The sequence below is a fragment of the Neoarius graeffei genome, chromosome 25 (genome assembly GCF_027579695.1).
Source record: "Neoarius graeffei isolate fNeoGra1 chromosome 25, fNeoGra1.pri, whole genome shotgun sequence".
NCBI lineage: Eukaryota > Metazoa > Chordata > Actinopteri > Siluriformes > Ariidae > Neoarius > Neoarius graeffei.
In genome coordinates, this window is record NC_083593.1 from 57833772 (window position 1) to 57852308 (window position 18537).

The 18537-nt window shown below is 43.0% G+C and overlaps 1 protein-coding gene across 2 annotated transcripts; it reads right to left on the minus strand.

Moving 5' to 3' along the window:
* Positions 1 to 823: 823 nt before the first annotated feature.
* Positions 824 to 15574, minus strand: ak3 (adenylate kinase 3). 2 transcript variants are annotated; one of them, XM_060908479.1, is made up of 5 exons: positions 15352 to 15574; positions 10754 to 10873; positions 7593 to 7765; positions 4845 to 4963; positions 831 to 1988 (listed from the first exon to the last, which is right to left on the minus strand). In XM_060908479.1, the coding sequence occupies exons 1-5, from the start codon at positions 15497 to 15499 to the stop codon at positions 1883 to 1885; spliced, it is 666 nt and encodes a 221-aa protein (XP_060764462.1). In that variant the 5' UTR covers positions 15500 to 15574; the 3' UTR covers positions 831 to 1882. The 2 variants fall into 2 exon arrangements, with proteins under 2 accessions (XP_060764463.1, XP_060764462.1); XM_060908480.1 differs by lacking the exon at positions 10754 to 10873 and having other exon boundaries at positions 824 to 1988.
* Between the last annotated feature and the right edge of the window lie 2963 nt (positions 15575 to 18537).

Sequence of the window (18537 nt, forward strand, 5' to 3'; positions counted from 1 at the left end):
GTGAACACACACACACACCCAGAGCAGTGGGCAGCCATGCTAACAGCGCCCGGGGAGCAGTTGGGAGTTCGGTGCCTCACTCAAGGGCACCTCAGTCCAAGGCCGTCCCATATTAACCTAACCGCATGTCTTTGGACTGTGGGGGAAACCGGAGCACCCGGAGGAAACCCACGCGGACACGGGGAGAACATGCAAACTCCACACAGAAAGGCCCTCGCCGGCCACGGGGCTCAAACCCGGACCTTCTTGCTGTGAGGCGACAGCGCTAACCACTACACCACCGTGCCGCCCCACAAAAAAAAAAAAGTCTGATATAATTTTTTTTTTTTTTTAAGTTCAATTTGCTGAGAGCTTTTAAAATAAATAAAATAAATGCAGGCGGCACGGTGGTGTAGTGGTTAGCGCTGTCTCCTCACAGCAAGAAGGTCCGGGTTCGAGCCCCGTGGCCGGCGAGGGCCTTTCTGTGCGGAGTTTGCATGTTCTCCCCGTGTCCGCGTGGGTTTCCTCCGGGTGCTCCGGTTTCCCCCACAGTCCAAAGACATGCAGGTTAGGTTAACTGGTGACTCTAAATTGAGCGTAGGTGTGAATGTGAGTGTGAATGGTTGTCTGTGTCTATGTGTCAGCCCTGTGATGACCTGGCGACTTGTCCAGGGTGAACCCCGCCTTTCGCCCGTAGTCAGCTGGGATAGGATCCAGCTCGCCTGCGACCCTGTAGAACAGGATAAAGCGGCTACAGATAATGAGATGAGATGAAAATAAATGCAGTGCAGGACATAATAGTTAAAATGATTTATTTTTTGTTTTTATCATTCAGCTCAATGACATGAAATCAGTCATAAACATACATGATCTTTGTATAAACATTTTCTATAAAATCACATTCATTATTATTTCTAAAATATATTTTATTTCAGATCGTTTACAAATGTTGAAATGGGATTCAGTCACAAACACAATAAAATGCTGGTGATGGAGTTCAGAATAAAACACAGGAGTGTTTCAGGCAACGGTGAGGAAAATTATTCAGCTGTAAACAAATCAAATAAAATCAGAACTTCACTCAGAAAATCCTGAACGTTTTGGTGCAAAAATCATTTTCATGTGAGAATTTTTTTCTTTTTAAAGTTTTCGTGAGTCGACGTCGTACTTTAAGGTTCAGTATCAGTGACACCAAACTTTACTTCCAAAATTTTTTCTCTCATGTATTCTTCCCTTTTTTTATTCAAATTATGTTTAATTTGTTGATGAACTCACGCATCCAAACATCCAGAACATATTTTCTCTTGACCTTCTTCTTTTTTAAATAATTATTTAAAATGTCAATTTCTTCCTTTTCTCTTCCTGTACATCTTTTTGTCTTTTTTCCACTTTCATATTTTTATTTTTATGTTTTAATTAAAACATTTTTATCAAAATGTATACCTTTTTTCCTCCCATTTCATTTCTTTCTTTCTTTCTTCATTTAGAATTTCTGGCTTGTGAATAACATTTTTCTCTCTCTCCGTCTGCTAGACGTCTCTGTATTTCTGCTGATAAACTCCTTCAGAGACCTTGGGGGGTTAGTTGGGGTTGATGGGCCGATTGTTGGTGAAACAAAATCTAAAAATTAAAAGAATGTGTTTTAAAACTAAAACTCACCCCAGTGAGGAAAAGAGAGAATGAAAATGTTAAAATGAGACTGAGTTTAAACACATTACTGCCTGCTCAGATTACAGCCTCAAATCCACTTTAAACAGATTTAAAGTCTATTAAAAACATCTACGATTAAAAACAAAGCATGTCCAAAATTACAGCCTGATCGCTTTCCATGAAACACAAAGTGATTCGTTAAAATTCTACACAGAATCTAATTGTTCCCATCAGGACGCGTCTGATCTCCTCCTCAGACCTGCGCACTCTGTGGGATTTTCTTTGCGAGAAAAGTGTGAACGTGAGGCCAGATCTTATTGGTTTCTGTTCCAGAGAACGTCTCCAAAACTCCTTTACTCCTGTTAACACACACACACACACACACACACAGTGTGTTAATGTTCTTGAAGTTCTCCCTTACGTTATAGCAGCTATAAACACTCGTTCACTCACTCAGCCCCTCTTTCTCTCTCTCTCGAAGTTAATCAGACAAAATAAACACAGGAAGTGAAATTCCTAAACGAGTTTCTGCTCAACTCCTTCACCGTATCCGTGATTACACGCTTTTGATATTACAATAAATGTAACTATAAATGGATAAAAAGTATGATGTAATTTTGCTGTGGTGTAAGACAAATAAAACACATGGGGACGAGCTGTTATAAGGAAATTCTCAACTTCAGGGTGTTTAACAGTAACTCAGCTTCATCACAGCACCCTGTCACTCACGATTTTACTACATCGAGCAAAGCAAGAGTCATTTTGTTAAAAAGAGTCAGTTTACTAAAAAAGAGTAATTTTGCCTAAGAGTCATCTTTGTTAAAGAGAGTCATTTTGTTAAAAAAAAAAGTTTTGTTAATTGTAATGATAAGTGAATGTTTTACTCCTGACCACTAGATGGCTGCAGTTGTGGCAGAGTTACCTGGTCACTATAGACACGCTGTTAGTAGATTAGTAGATAGATTAAATAAAACCATACTGGATTTATGTGCTGACCAAGTTTATTAAAATAAACTCATTCGTTCATAAAGCTCAGTTTCTTCATAGAGTGGTAATATTACAATAAATTAGTCATTTTGTTTAAAAAAAAGTGGTGTGTTTTTTTAAAGTCATTTTGGTTAAACTAGTCATTTTTTAAGAAGAGTCATTTTGCTCAAATGAGTCATTTTGCTAATAAGAGTCATTGTGCTTTCAAAAAAAAAAGTGTGTGTATTTTTAAAAAAGGGTCATTTTGGTCAAGCAACTCATTTTTTAAAAAGAGTCATTCTGCTAAAAAGAGTCATTTTGCAAAAAAAAAAGAGTAATATTGCTTCATTGTCATTTTGTTAAAGAGAGTCATTTTTCTATTCACGTCTTATGTGGCCACTAACCCTCTATGAAGTCCCGCTCTCAAAGGTGGAAAAGCTGGAGAGGCTGGTCAGCTCGTATGCAAGGAAGTGGCTTGGCCTTCCCAGGTGCCTCAGCTGTATTGGGCTCTACGGCAAAGGGATGTTAGATCTGCCCATCACCAGTCTAAGTGCGCCAAAGTCAGACTGGAAATGATGATGCTGGATTCGAGTGATCCATTTGTAGCCCAGGCTGCCCCCATTCTGGCCACCGAGAGAAAGTGGACTCCACTGGCTGCAACTGAGCAGGCAAAGGCAGCACTCAGACACAGGGACATCATGGGCCGAGTGCAGGAGGGAAGGAGTGGTCTTGGCCTTGGGGCCAGCACACCAGCCTGGAGCAAGGCCACTCCATCACAGAGACGCAAGCTGGTGGTCCAGGAGGTACATCGGGAAGAGGAAGCAGGAAGGCGTGCACAAGCTGTGGCGCAGGCAAAGCAAGGGCAGTAGACGGCATGGGAAGGAGTGGAGAAGAGGAAGATCTCCTGGAAAGAGCTCTGGGAGATGGAGGTATTCAGGGCGAGCTTTACCATCAGGGCTGCCCACAATGTCCTGCCTTCTCCCGCAAACCTAAGCCAGTGGTATGGTGAAGACCCCACGTGCCCTCTATATCTAAGTCCAGCAACACTGAAGCACATCTTAGTGGGCTGCAAGACCAACCTCACCCAAGGCCATTACACCTGGCGGCACAACCAGGTGTTAAAATGTCTTGCAGCAGTGCTGGAAAGTCGACGGACAAGTGTCAACGCCCTTCCACCCCCGTCATCCCACTGGCAGGCAACATTTGTCCAGGAGGGTGAGGGTCAAGCAAGCCTCACCACCATAAGACCAGACACTGGGCAGCTAGGCGGTGCAGGGGACTGGAAGATGCTGGCAGATGTGGGCCAGAAGCTCTGCTTCCCAGCTGAGATCGCATCCACCAACCTACGACCAGACCTTGTGCTGTGGTCAGCCTCGTTCAAGCTGGTCTTCATCATCGAGCTCACTGTCCCCTGGGAGAGTGCAGTGGTGGAGGCCTACGAGCAGAAGAAGCTGAGGTACGCTGAGCTTGCAGCCGATGTGCAACAACAAGGCTGGAAAGCGAAGGTACGCCCAGTGGAAGTAGGCTGCAGAGGGTTCGTAGCCACCTCTACATCCAGGCTACTCAGGGAGATGGGAGTGCAAGGGAAGGCCCACCAGCAGGCAGTCAAAGACCTCTCCAAGGCTGCTGAAAAGGGAAGTCAGTGGCTGTGGATGAAGAGGAAGGACTCTACTTGGGCCCTCAAATGAATTGATGGCATCTAGGGGGTGAACCTGGGACGCTGGGGTTCACTGCTGAACCCTCTGGAGGTGTCGTGGGTCTATCAGCGAAACACCCATGAAGGAGGGCGCCCAATTGATAACCCAAAGGATGCCATCACTCAATCGACCATCCCACAGAGTCTCATTGGTGCCTCAAGTATGTATGTAACGAGGGATATCAACAGCTAATCCTACACAACTAAAAAAAAGTGGGTTTATTTAAAAAAAGAGTAATTTTGCAAAAAACAAAAAGTCATTTGGGTCAAATGAGCCATTTTGCTTAAAAAAGTGTTGTTTTTTTTTAAAAGAGTAATTTTCTAAAAGGAGTCGTTTAACTCAAACGAGTCATTTTGTTAAAAAGGGGTCAGTTGTGAAAAAGTCCCATTCTTAAAAAGTCGTTTATGACCAAAGGAGTGAAAACATAAAATATGTTCAAAAATAATTTTAACAAGTCATTTTTCTTAAAAGTTGGTGTTCACAGTAACTCCGCTTCATCATACCACTGCTGCAACAACTCATAAGAAATGGCACCCCATTCTCAGCACCTACCTGTAATACTCCAGAACCGGTTGAGTCTGGTTTTCATACGCCTTCAGTCTGCGGGTCACTGTTTCAGGCGTGTCATCGTCTCTCTGCGTCAACGGCTCACCTGTGACATCATCAAGACCCTGCGGTGAACAACACATGACACACACTGAGCCACGATCCACACTGTACACATGACACACTGAACACAGTCGTACGAGGGCGAGTCAAACAGAGGCCTTTTTTTTTTAAATAATTTTTTTTGCATTGTTTGTTTATTGCAAATCAGCGTCACAAAAGTGTATAATTTTTCTTCATAATCTCTGTTTTGTTTAATGCGAGCGTTCCAGCAAGCGTCTGGATTCCTCTAGAAAAATATTTATCACTTCATGTTACATGTTTAAGGGCTTTATTTGACTCTCCTTTGGACATTTTGCAGTAACGGTTTGAGCCACGCCCATGCAGCGTTTCAACGATTCTCTCCACACGCAGATCATTTATCAGTCTCGTGCACAGCCCTGGGGCAGGGTCACATCCCAGAAACAGCTACAGTTTACAGTCAGACTCACAGAATCAAGGTCGTCTGGGCTGAGATTCAACTGGTCAGAAAACAACCAGAAAAAAAAAACAACCTGCTCAAAAAATGAAGAAAAATGACTTCAGTTTGAGTGAATTAAAGACTAATATTAAAGCCTCAGGATCAGTGACTGATTTAGTAAAATAGAAAAATAAATAATTTTGAGAATTATTGCTATTTAATTTAATTTTTGACTGTGGTGAACCCTAAATTTTATCTTCAAAAGTAAAAACACCCAGTTATGTTATTAACCTTACAGCTTTTATTAACACAGAACATAATAAACACCTTATTTACTGCCCCGAAAACGTTCCACTGATTAATAGAACTGATCAAATTGATGTTTTTTTCTTTAAGCGGAACTTCATCTCATCTCATTATCTCTAGCCGCTTTATCCTGTTCTACAGGGTCGCAGGCGAGCTGGAGCCTATCCCAGCTGACTACGGGTGAAAGGCGGGGTTCACCCTGGACAAGTCGCCAGGTCATCACAGGGCTGACACATAGACACAGGCAACCATTCACACTCACATTCACACCTACGCTCAATTTAGAGTCACCAGTTAACCTAACCTGCATGTCTTTGGACTGTGGGGGAAACCGGAGCACCCGGAGGAAACCCACGCGGACACGGGGAGAACATGCAAACTCCACACAGAAAGGCCCTCGCCGGCCCCGGGGCTCGAACCCAGGACCTTCTTGCTGTGAGGCGACAGCGCTAACCACTACACCACCGTGCCGCCCTAAGCGGAACTTGTTCTTCTTTAATTTTTTAAAAAATTATTCACTCTAGTAGCTTTTTTATACATTTTAATGTATATCCAATAGGCAATTATTCTTTAATCTAAAAATTAAATAATAATGTGTGTGTGCTTTAGAAATTCACAGAACAATAATTTTAATTTGTGTGAATAAAACAAAATCAAAAAGAATTACAAAATTTAAAGGCATGAGGCACCAAATGTTCCTGTGAATTAATATTAAAAATTAAGATTAAAATTAATAATCTTCATATTAATACTATTAATATTAAATCATATTCATATTAAATACTATTAAAATTAATAATCTTGAATTAATATTTAAAAATTACATAAAATATGAAACAAAATAGTGTGAATTTCTGAGTGATGATGAATGGATGGAATTAAATGACTGAAAATAGAAGTCTAGAGTGAAATGAATCTAAAAGGGAGAGAAAATGGGGACAAGGAGGAGGGTTCTGGTACATTTGTTTCCGGTACTTTCTTAAAGAGAAACACACACACACACACACACACACACACACACACTTCAGAAAGCCTGCACACTCACTCTATAAACACAGGTCCTCAGACATGACCTTCAGACCGACTCCAAACCTCAGACGTGGAGATTAGAACATATAACATTAACCAGCTCTGGAATTCTGCTGTGAAGACGTTTCTATTACAGTCATGAAACAGGATTCATAATTTCATCCTGCTTCTGTAATAAACTACTAATCAGAAATATCAAATAAATCAACAATAAAAAATCAAGTGAAAATATTCTCAATGAAGAATAAATGATAAGATTTCTCAGTCGGAGATTTTTATATAAATATAACAAATGTTAACCCTATTTCTAGACATTTCTACTCATTTTAATCTTGAATTCTAAATGTCATTCTATTGGCAGATTATTTTTAATTTTATTATTTAAAGCATTTATTTATGGAAAGAAGAAAAAAGTTTAAGCCTAGAATTTGTTAAGAAATGTATTGAAATAAGTTTCATAATCTCATACAGAAATTATCAGAAATATTAAATACATTTGTCTTTTTTCAAAATCTTTTCACTTGATGTTTGTTTGTTTGTTTGTTTGTTTGTTGTAATAAAGTGGAAAAACTCAAGGAACACGTGACTTTCCTTCATGGTGTCGTGTAACGACTTCAGTTTCACAATTTACACAGCATACGATAACCTTTGACCTTTCCAAAGCCTCAGAACAAAGAAGGACAAAGTCTGAGGAAGACAATCGTCCTCTGTTCTCATTTCAGCTGGAAGTCTCTTCAGTGATCTCATCAGCAGGTCAGAGGTCAGTCCAGTCCAGTGACTGGTTTTGTTTTTTATGTAAATAAGATCTCATCTCCATCCTGATGACCGTAATCTCATCCTGCACCTCTAAAGGACACACCGTGACTGAGGACACAGCTGAGTGCTGATCTCTTACTCACGGGGATTCTGGGAGGATTGAAGTCGATGTTGTAGACTCGGCCGCTGGACAGGTGAACCCAGCGGGAGGTCAGACGCTCCTTAATGGTGTCAAACGGAACGTCCAGGTTGATGACGGTGTCTACGGTGAACACGCTGTCCAAACTCTCAGCCTGCGTCACTGTCCGGGGAAAACCTGCCGAGACAGGAGGAGAAAAGGGGTGGGGCTAATGAACAAAACGACTTCTCAATCACACAGAATCATTCAAATGACTCTTTTCATTCGATTACAGAGTCAACAGTGGATAAAATGATTCAGTGCCCAAATACATCAGAATTGTTTTCACTGTTTTCATAAAACCTTAATAACATTGACACTGTGCAAAATGTTTACGATCTCATGTTGTGTACACAGTCCCCTCTGAAAGTATTGGAACAGCAGGGCCAGTTCTTCTGCTTCTGATTTACACTGAAGACATTTGGGTTTGACATCAGAAACTAGATCACTATGTTCACACTGCAAGGCTTAATGCTCAATTCCGATTTTTTTGTGAAATCCGATTTTTTTGTGAGGTCGTTCACATTAACAAATATATGCGACTTGTATGTGATCCTCAGTATGAACGAAAAGCGACCTAAAAGGTGTTCCGCATGCGCACTGCAGGATACGACGACGTCACACGCAGTGAGCATGGCCAGTGTTTACGGAAGTAAAACCGCCCGGTTGCGGTATGACTCATCCAATCTAGCTTGAATAGCTGCATCCCCCCAAATGGAAATCAGCTCCCTAACCTCTGCGTCCTTCCATTGAGAAGATTCAGAACCTTCACAGCCCGAAGCGTCCCTCGCACTGATGTCATGCGCAGGGGCGCAGATACGTTTTTTGAACTGGGGGGGACAAAAAACTGGGGGGGACAAAGCTGCCAGCAAACCAACCCCAACCCCGATATGCCTGTCAAACTTGTTGTTAGTAACCATAGCAACCAAGCTCGAGCTCGCAACCTGTGCAGGCTGCGCAGCTCAACCAACCGAATATCAGTCTTTGTTTTGTTTTATGTGAGTTGTTGCAACTATATGTATACACTGCTGTGCACCTCAATAAACCGAATGGTAATTAGTCTTTTGATTTTTCCGTGAGGTTTGCCTTATGCAAAGAAAGACAGCATAGACGTTTTTTCCTCCCTATAAGTGGGGGGACCGAACGAGGTGAATTTAAATATGACTCGTCCCACCCTCTATCTGCGCCCGTGATTATGCGCCATGTTGTTGTAACTTTTTTGAGAGACCCGCCGCCTACTTCAGCGCAGAATAGTGACGTTTGTGGCTTGTTGATGACGTGTAAGTCGGATGAATGCGACCTGGCGGTTCAGACTGAAGTCGCATATGAAAAGAGCGGATAGGGATCGGAATTAGCACCACATATCCAAACGGCCTGGGTCGGATTTGAAAAAATCGGATCTGTGTCGTTCATATTGTCAATAAAAGATCGGATACAGGTCACATATGGGCGAAAAGATCGGATTTGAGTCACTTCAGCCTGCAGTGTGAACGTAGCCGATGAAACGACGAATCAGAACTTCAGTTTCATTTCCTCATATTTACATCTAGACGTGTTAAGCAGCTTGCCGTGAACATTCCTTAAGGTGAGCAAAAGTATTGGAACAGATAATCTTAAAGTAATTAACACTTAATATTTTGCTTACTTTTAATAACCACATCAAGCTGGTGACCTAGTGACATCACCAAACTGGTAATCTTCTGTTGTGATGCTTTTCCAGGTTTGTAGCGCAGCTTCTTTCAGTTGTGGTTTGTGTTCAGGAGTTTCTCCCTTCAGTCTCCTCTTCAGGAGGTGAAGGGTTGGGTTCCAACTGCTCAACCCAACCCAACTGCTCGGTTGGGTTCAGGTCTGCCGATTGACTCGTCCAGTCTAAAACTTTCCACTGTTCCCCCGATGAAGTCCTGTGTTGTGCTGCAGTGTGTTTTGGGTCGTCATCTTGCTGCATCATGAAGCTCCTCCCAATTAGATTGGATGCATTTCTCTGTAACCCATCAGACAGAATGTTTCTGTAGACTTCTGAGTTCATTCTGCTGATACCGTCATGAGATCCATCATCAATAAAGATGCATGAGTCTGTTCCAGAAGCAGCCAAGAAGCCCAAACCATGACACTACCACCACCGTGCTTTACCCATGAACTTGTATGTTCTGGATCATGAGCACATCCTTTCTTTTTCCACACTTTGGTCTTTCCATTATTTTAGCAGAGGTTCATCTTGCTTCCAGAACTTTTGTGGATCATCTCTGGATTTATTTCTCCTGTTCGAACGGTGGATTGTGATCCCTTCACTGCTGCCCTGTGGAGGTTGGTGGTGATGTCACTGACTGCTGTTTTGGGGGTTTTCTTCATGACTTCAGGCTGATCTGTTCCACGTCTGGTTGTTGGTACACCAGTGGTTTCATACTTGTACAATGACTAACTGATTTCCCTGCTTTTCTCAGGTTCAAAATGCTTTTTCTCCCACAGACAGCTCTCTGGTCTTTATGTTGGTTTAGCTTTTTTTGTTTAAAAACAACAAATGCAGTCTTCACAGGTGAAATCCAGCACTCAAACCATTCAGAGCTATTAATTGTTGAAACAATCAATCTACCAGGTCACACGTGGGCAACAAGAAACACCTGGTCTCTCTTCAGTGTAAAGCAGAAACAGAAGAACTGGCCTTACTGTTCCAATATTTTCGGTTGATCTGATTATTACTGATGTTCACGTGTTCACACTGAAGCATTCGGAATCCGATGGTTTGTTTAAAAAAAAAAAACAGCAATGGCGCAATGATGATTGTGGCAGCAGGGGCGTGGTCAAGCGCCGGTCTGTGACAGGAGGGCGGAGTCAGGGAAGGTGAGTGGCAGAATCACTACACCTGAGAGCAATTAACCTGTGTTTGTGTGTCTTCCCAGTGACCGCGCCCTATATAGGGAGGGAGAGCAGAGAGCAGAGGAGCTCTTCCCTGAACAGACACCCGTCGTGTGTGCTTGTGTGTCTGTCTGAGTGAATGTTATGCTGAAAAGTGTGACAATAAATACTAAATGGGAACTTGATCTCTGTCCTGCCGTCCTCTGTGCTCCACCCACCTGCTCCGAACTGCCACAATGATGTAATGATGACAGGAGTGTGAGAGGGTTTTACCATCTAACAACCAGCTGCTCTGCTCCATTTCTCGGAGGCTGGACAGGATGAGGCGAGAGATGACATCATCAGGAATCAGCTGACCCTGATCTATACACGACTTCATCAGAAGACCCAGCTCTGTCCAGAACACCGGCAAATAAAAGTGATTGGTCAGATCATCTAATAATAATAAACAGATTTTTTAACAAATGTGTTGAAGTGATGAAATGATTGTGGTGTAAAAGGAATAAAACACTCAGGGACTGTTCTGCTCTTATGGGAAAATAATAAAATAATCAGCTTCATTGCTCAGTATTTTACTGGAACAGAAACACAGTGAGTTTATAAACTACTACAAACCCGGTGGGTTATTTTTGCCTTGTGTTTTAGTGTGTCGTTGCTGTAAAAGAAGAGGATTTATAATTTAATCAGAGATTTTACACTCCAGCTGTCGCTGCACACGCTGTCCTCACTTTACCTCACATGCAACCTCGGAGCACCATCTATAACGTGACTAACAGCGTTAAAGTGGGTTCAGCTCGTCAGAGAACCTGTAGCAAGGTTAATGATTTGCTTCAGGTTATTTATAAACACAAAGAATAATTTTACTTCTGCTTAGGAGGACAGAACACACATATAACAAGTGTTAAGTTTATTCTTAGTCAAATTTGAAAAACTTGAAATTCTTTATTCTACTGGCAGATATTTTATTATTAGGGCCCGAGCCCTATAGGGCGAAGGCCCTATTGTTCTTGTAAGAGTTCACTATTCTTCTTCTTCTTCTTTATTTTTATTATTATTATTTAAAGCACTTATTTCCAGGAAACTTTAAATTAATGAAATGAATGTTTAGGGGTTAGGGTCAGGGGTGGGGTTAGACATTTAGCCAATTTAGCAACTTCTGGTGAGAATTTTTTGCCGACGTGGCACTGAATCTATCCCCAAGCTCTTTTGCTTGTGTGTGATCCAGAAGATGTTGATGAGCTCTGAGATCCCGCGCTCTCCTGAGCAGATGAAAACTGATCAACATGGTTATGAACAGATCCTATCTTGGCTCGTATTGAAGAGTTTTCAGAAATCCTGGGCTGGATCAGTTCTCAGATACAGAGAGGAATGTTGAGGTTACTCTGACTGAGCACTGTGTTCATATGGATGAAGTTACTCTAAGCACAGGAGTGAGACAATGACCAACAGATATTCCAGGCAATATGTTCTCAACCTTTGTGTTGTCTGGTCTATCAACCCAAACAGGGGACAGAGAACCGTGGGCTCGGGCCCAAAATCAAACAGGGACAGAGAACCATGGGCTCGGGCCCATTTCAGCAGAATCACTTGTGAGGGATTAGGGTAAGGGGTGTGGTTAGGCATTTATGGCCCTTTTCCACTACCCTTTTTCAGCTCACTTCAGCCCGACACGGCTCGCGTTTCGACTACCAAAAACCAGCACGACTCAGCTCGCTTCAGCCCTGCTTAGCCCCTAAAACTCACACCGTTTTGGAGTGGGGCTGAAGCGAGCCAAAGCGAGCCGAGTGAGGCTGGGGGCGTGAGCAGACACTCCCCTGTGCACTGATTGGTGAGGAGGAGTGTCCTCACATGCCCACACACGCCCCGCAAGCACGCTGGGATCTGTAAACACCGCAAACCCGGAAGGAGAAGAATTACGAATTACGAGAATTATGAAGCCTTATGCGCCTCGCCTCATCTATACGCTCTTGCCAGTATCTGTTGTCGGTGACAACAAGCCACAGCACCAAGACCAGCAACACTAACGACTCCATGTCCTCCATGTTTATTGTTTACTATCTGGGTCGTGAGACTACCGCTTAAAAGGTCACTGATGTCACTGTTTGCGCCGCTTAACGACATCACGTGACGTCCACCCACTTTCGCTAACTCCACCCAATGTGTCCACCCACTTCCAGCCAGCACGGTTCAGCGCAGTTGTAGTCGAAATGCAACTCCAACAGCCCCGCTCAGCCCGACTCAGCCGTGTTTGTAGTGGAAAAGCGGCATTAGTTGTTTAGTTAGGTAAGGGGAGGGATTAGGGTAAGGGGTGGGGTTAGGCATTTAGTTGTTTAGTTAGGGTAAGGGGAGGCATTAGGGTAATGGGTGTGGTTAGGCATTTAGTTGTTTAGTTAGGGTAAGGGGAGGGATTAGGGTAATGGGTGTGGTTAGGCATTTAGTTGTTTAGTTAGGTTAGGGTAAGGGGAGGGATTAGGGTAAGGGGTGTGGTTAAGGTTGGGGTGGGGTTAGACATTTAGTTGTGATGGTTAAGGTTAGGGTAAGGGGTGTGGTTAGGGTAAGGGGAGGGATTAAGGTAAGGGGTGTGGTTATGGTAAGGAGTTAGGGAATGTATTATGTGAATGAGTCCCCACAAAGAAAGAAGTACAGATAGTGTGTGTGTGTGTGTGTGTGTGTGTGTGTGTGTGTGTGTGTGTGTGTTGTTCTCTAATAATGTGACAGGTTTAATAATGTTTAGCAAAGCACATCTTGTACAAAAGAAACAGAACTTTGTTAGTTTGTCCTGAACACTTGTCACAGCTGTGCAGGGAAGCAGGTGTGTGTGTGTGTGTGTGTGTGTGTGTGTGTGTGTAAACAGAGGATTAAGGAGAGTTTAACAGGAAGTGGACTGCAAGAGCAGGAACTGTGCAGAAAGTCGAGCAACGACTGAGATAAATATAATCAGGGACTCAAAGAACAAAGACTCAGACAGACTCAGACTGTGATCTCCCACAGGGGGACTTTAACTTCTACTCACTGTCTAACTGTGTAGGGCAAGGCGCGCGCGCACACACACTATACACACACACACTACACTACACTACACACACACACTACACACACACACTACACACACACTATACACACACACACACACACACTACACTACACTACACACACACACTACACACACACACTACACACACACTATACACACACACACACACACACTATACACACACACACACACTACACACACACACTACACACACACTATACACACACACACACACACACTATACACACACACACACACTACACACACACACACACACTATACACACACACACACACTACACTACACACACACACACACTACACACACACTACTCCATGCAGGATTAAAAACAGCTCAGATAGCGACTCGATTAAAATCCTAAAGTGAATTTAAGGAAAAACAAAACAAACAAACAAATAAAACACTGCACGATAACTTCAGCGCCTCAACAACTTTCACTTCCTCCCCGCGTTCTTCCGCTGAACGGATCAGACCCCGCTCTGTGTGATCAGACCCCTGCTGTGACCAGATCAGACCCTGCTCTCTGAGATCAGACCCCTGCTCTGTGATCAGACCCCTGCTCTGTGTGATCAGACCCCTGCTCTGTGATCAGACCCCTGCTCTGTGTGATCAGACCCTGCTCTGTGATCAGACCCCTGCTCTGTGTGATCAGACCCTGCTCTGTGTGATCAGACCCCGCTCTGTGTGATCAGACCCCGCTCTGTGTGATCAGACCCCTGCTCTGTGTGATCAGACCCCTGCTCTGTGTGATCAGTCCCCTGCTCTGTGTGATCAGACCCCTGCTCTGTGTGATCAGTCCCCTGCTCTGTGATCAGACCCCTGCTCTGTGTGATCAGACCCCTGCTCTGTGATCAGACCCCTGCTCTGTGTGATCAGACCCTGCTCTGTGTGATCAGACCCCTGCTCTGTGTGATCAGACCCCGCTCTGTGTGATCAGACCCCTGCTCTGTGTGATCAGACCCCTGCTCTGTGTGATCAGTCCCCTGCTCTGTGTGATCAGACCCCTGCTCTGTGTGATCAGTCCCCTGCTCTGTGATCAGACCCCTGCTCTGTGTGATCAGACCCCTGCTCTGTGATCAGACCCCTGCTCTGTGTGATCAGACCCTGCTCTGTGTGATCAGACCCCTGCTCTGTGTGATCAGACCCCTGCTCTGTGTGATCAGACCCCTGCTCTGTGTGATCAGTCCCCTGCTCTGTGTGATCAGACCCTGCTCTGTGTGATCAGACCCTGCTCTGTGTGATCAGACCCTGCTCTGTGTGATCAGACCCCTGCTCTCTGAGATCAGACCCCTGCTCTCTGAGATCAGACCACTGCTCTGTGATCAGACCCCTGCTCTGTGTGATCAGACCCTGCTCTGTGTGATCAGACGCTGCTCTGTGTGATCAGACCCCTGCTCTGTGTGATCAGACCCCTGCTCTCTGAGATCAGACCCCTGCTCTGTGTGATCAGACCCTGCTCTGTGTGATCAGACGCTGCTCTGTGTGATCAGACGCTGCTCTGTGTGATCAGACCCCTGCTCTCTGAGATCAGACCCCTGCTCTGTGTGATCAGACGCTGCTCTGTGTGATCAGACCCTGCTCTGTGTGATCAGACTCCTGCTCTGTGTGATCAGACCCCTGCTCTGTGTGATCAGACCCCTGCTCTGTGTGATCAGACCCTGCTCTCTGAGATCAGACCCCTGCTCTGTGTGATCAGACGCTGCTCTGTGTGATCAGACCCTGCTCTGTGTGATCAGACTCCTGCTCTGTGTGATCAGACCCCTGCTCTGTGTGATCAGACCCTGGCCTTGGAGTAAGAGGTGACAGCAGCTCTCACCGCTCTTGGCTTTAATGTGAGCCCGTAGCATGTCCCCGCTGGAGAGATGCTGCAGCCCGAAACTTTCAGTGATCCGAGACGACACGGTTCCTTTCCCCGAACCCGGAGGACCCATGATCACGGCCCGGAACAAATTCCTCAGAACCATCTTTAATCTTCACTCAGATCCTCACAGTGGGAAGGAAACTTCAGCTCCAGCCCGCGCCTCCCCCCTCACACACACACACACACACACACACACAGGATTATACAGTGAATCACTAACTAACCGAATCTCTTCTGAATGACTCTCTGAAGTGAGCCGATTGAGAGAATCGATTCTCAGATATGAACAAATGGAATAGAGGTTTTGGGGAAAGTTAAAGGAACAGTGCGGGGGGGGGGGGGGGAGCAAACAAACAAACAATTCATTAAACAATTACATAATTGAATAGACAGCCATAGATAGATACAGTAGATCAATAAACTTTGAGAAGGAAAGGAACAAAATCCTGAAGAGAATCCTCTCCATGCTGAGAGAATCCTCTCCATGTCCAAACCAATGGAGCTTTAAAAAGTTTGGATAGTAATGATCAACTTTTCATTGTGTGTCAGTTGTAGAGTTGATTAACTGCCAAACCGTTCAGCTTCATTTCCACACCTGAGTTACACCTGGAACATCAGGATCCTGCAGCCCACAGGTGTGAATCAGCGTGACACTGTCGGGGTGAACATGTTAGTGATGATGATGATCTAGAATCAGGTTCTAGAGCCACCTAGATGGCAGAACTTAGCAGTTTGTTCAACATCAATCTTTCAATCATGAAGGTTGATGAAGGTCTGGTGAGACAAGGAAACAGTCTAAGCAAACAGCAGGTGGACAAGTTCCATAAAAAGTCTGTATTTATGTACAGATGGGTGACAAATTAAAGGGAAATCAAACAAAATGTGTTCATTTTTTTTAATATGGAAAGAAAATATTTACGTGTTCTACAAAGGTCCTGTAAAGTCAGGATGGGTGAAGTGTGACATTTTTCTTGAAAGAAAAGCCTCGATAGGTGGAGTGTTTATCTGTGTTTGAATAAAATCCAATAAATGAACAAAGTTGTTTCTTTTCAATGTGGCATATGGAGTGAAATGTTTGGTCACATAAAGGATTATTTTTATGCATAAAAAAAGGAATAAATAAATAAATAAATTCAAGTATTTTTACAGATCCCAGATAGTGGCAGCCTTTCTGCTTTTTAATTAAGATGGATGCCATATTTAGATAAAGATAAAAGACAAATATAAGTAAAATAAAAAGTAAGGTAATAATATAAATAAAATAAAAAGCAAGGTAAATAATGAAGAGAAAATAAAAATAATTCCCCAATAAGAGGAGTCAATAATTCAACTGCTCTCTAACTGCTAGGATCCAAATGCTAATAAATGTCACTATGCTAACCCTATTGTCCATCACACACATTATAACACACACACAGTGAAGCTCCATGACTTATCATCACTGTGATCTTTTATTGCATATTACTTTATTATTATAATATAATAAATCACAGTAATAATGTATTAAACATCTATAGGTAATAATAATATGAAAAGGGAACAATAGGACAGAATTGTTTGCATATTTGTAGCCCTGGTTGAATATTTTTTTAACACACGCCCAGTAACATGGTTCCTGGTTTTGAAGATAAGATAGTCAACAGTTTTACTGACCACATACAGCCTCCACCAACACAGAAAACACCACACAGTGTGCTGTTATTGGAAAATAATCAATATTATTTTGAGATATTTTATTCTGCATATACCACAGCATTTTACCAACTGACACATACTTTTATCCATTTAGAGTTACATGATCAAGAAATGAGTTAGTTCCTGTTGTCACTTACGTTACAGCAGCTATAAACAGTCGTTCCCCCACCAGCCTCTCTTTACTCTGTCTTCAAGTTAATAAGAAAATAAAAACAGCTTGTTACATTATGCTACTGAGAAACCATGGAGAAGAAAAAGAAGAAGTGTAAACTCCTCTGTGCTGAAGATGTCTGAGATTTTAAACTTCCAGCTTCACCTCTGACTGTTACACAGCACTGACACTGGTGACTCCTTACAGAAATGATACACAAACACATTTCTCCTTCCGGTAAAATTAGTTTATGTGGAACGTCTTCTGTACACGTCCCTGTAAATGAGCTGTTACTATAGAAACAATACCATATTACAGCAGAGATATAGTTGCTTTTTAACCATGTGTTTGCGTAAACAACTAGTTGTGTCGTGAATATAATCGTTCGCATGCTTGCTGATGTTCTACATATTACTGGAGGATTCCACCAGAGGGCACACCAGAGAACTCAGACCATACAGAACTTCATAGCTTATAGAACAGATTTGCATGATGTAAACAGACGCTGTCGGGTCACATCCACATTCTGCTCCTTGCAGTTTATGTGCGTATTGCATCTTGCAGACATGTAGCGTTAATTTCTGAGGACCTGCACAACTGATGCAGGAGACATGAGGCAGCCATCATGCGCACGCTAACATGCACTTAACAACAACTATATTCCCACCCTTAGAATGAGTGCATTAATATAAACCTGTGATTTGCAGCTACACTACTCTCAGAGCTGCTGTTATGGTACCTATGCGCGTGACGTTGCACATAAATTATTGGCCTTGCCGACATGTAAATGGCACCATCTTGGATGTACGAACAAAGGGGTTTGAACACAATGCTGTTGCTTGCTATTATCACTGGTATTAAAATGATATTTGGTTGCACAAACAACCAAGCAAAGAATCCCGAACTGTCCGTCGACAGATTTCCAAACGATCCCGAACACCGGGAAAAGCGGGGAGCTGCAGTAAAATGTGCTCAACCACACAAACCTGACAAATAATCAGCGATTATGCAGTGCCCATTTTATATTGTGTGTGTTCTCAGGATATTACAGCTAGATTTATTAACATGTTGAAATTTGTGATCAGTTCTGTTAGCTTTGCAAAACACACATATTTACAATGGCAAATTTACAAAAGGTCCTGAGAAAAATGCACTTCAAGATAGATAGATAGATAGATAGATAGATAGATAGATAGATAGATAGATAGTTAGTTATCTGTTAAATAAATAAAAAGACATACATGTCTCTCACCAGCAACTGTGCATTTTAGCTATCTGAATATTTAATTCATTTA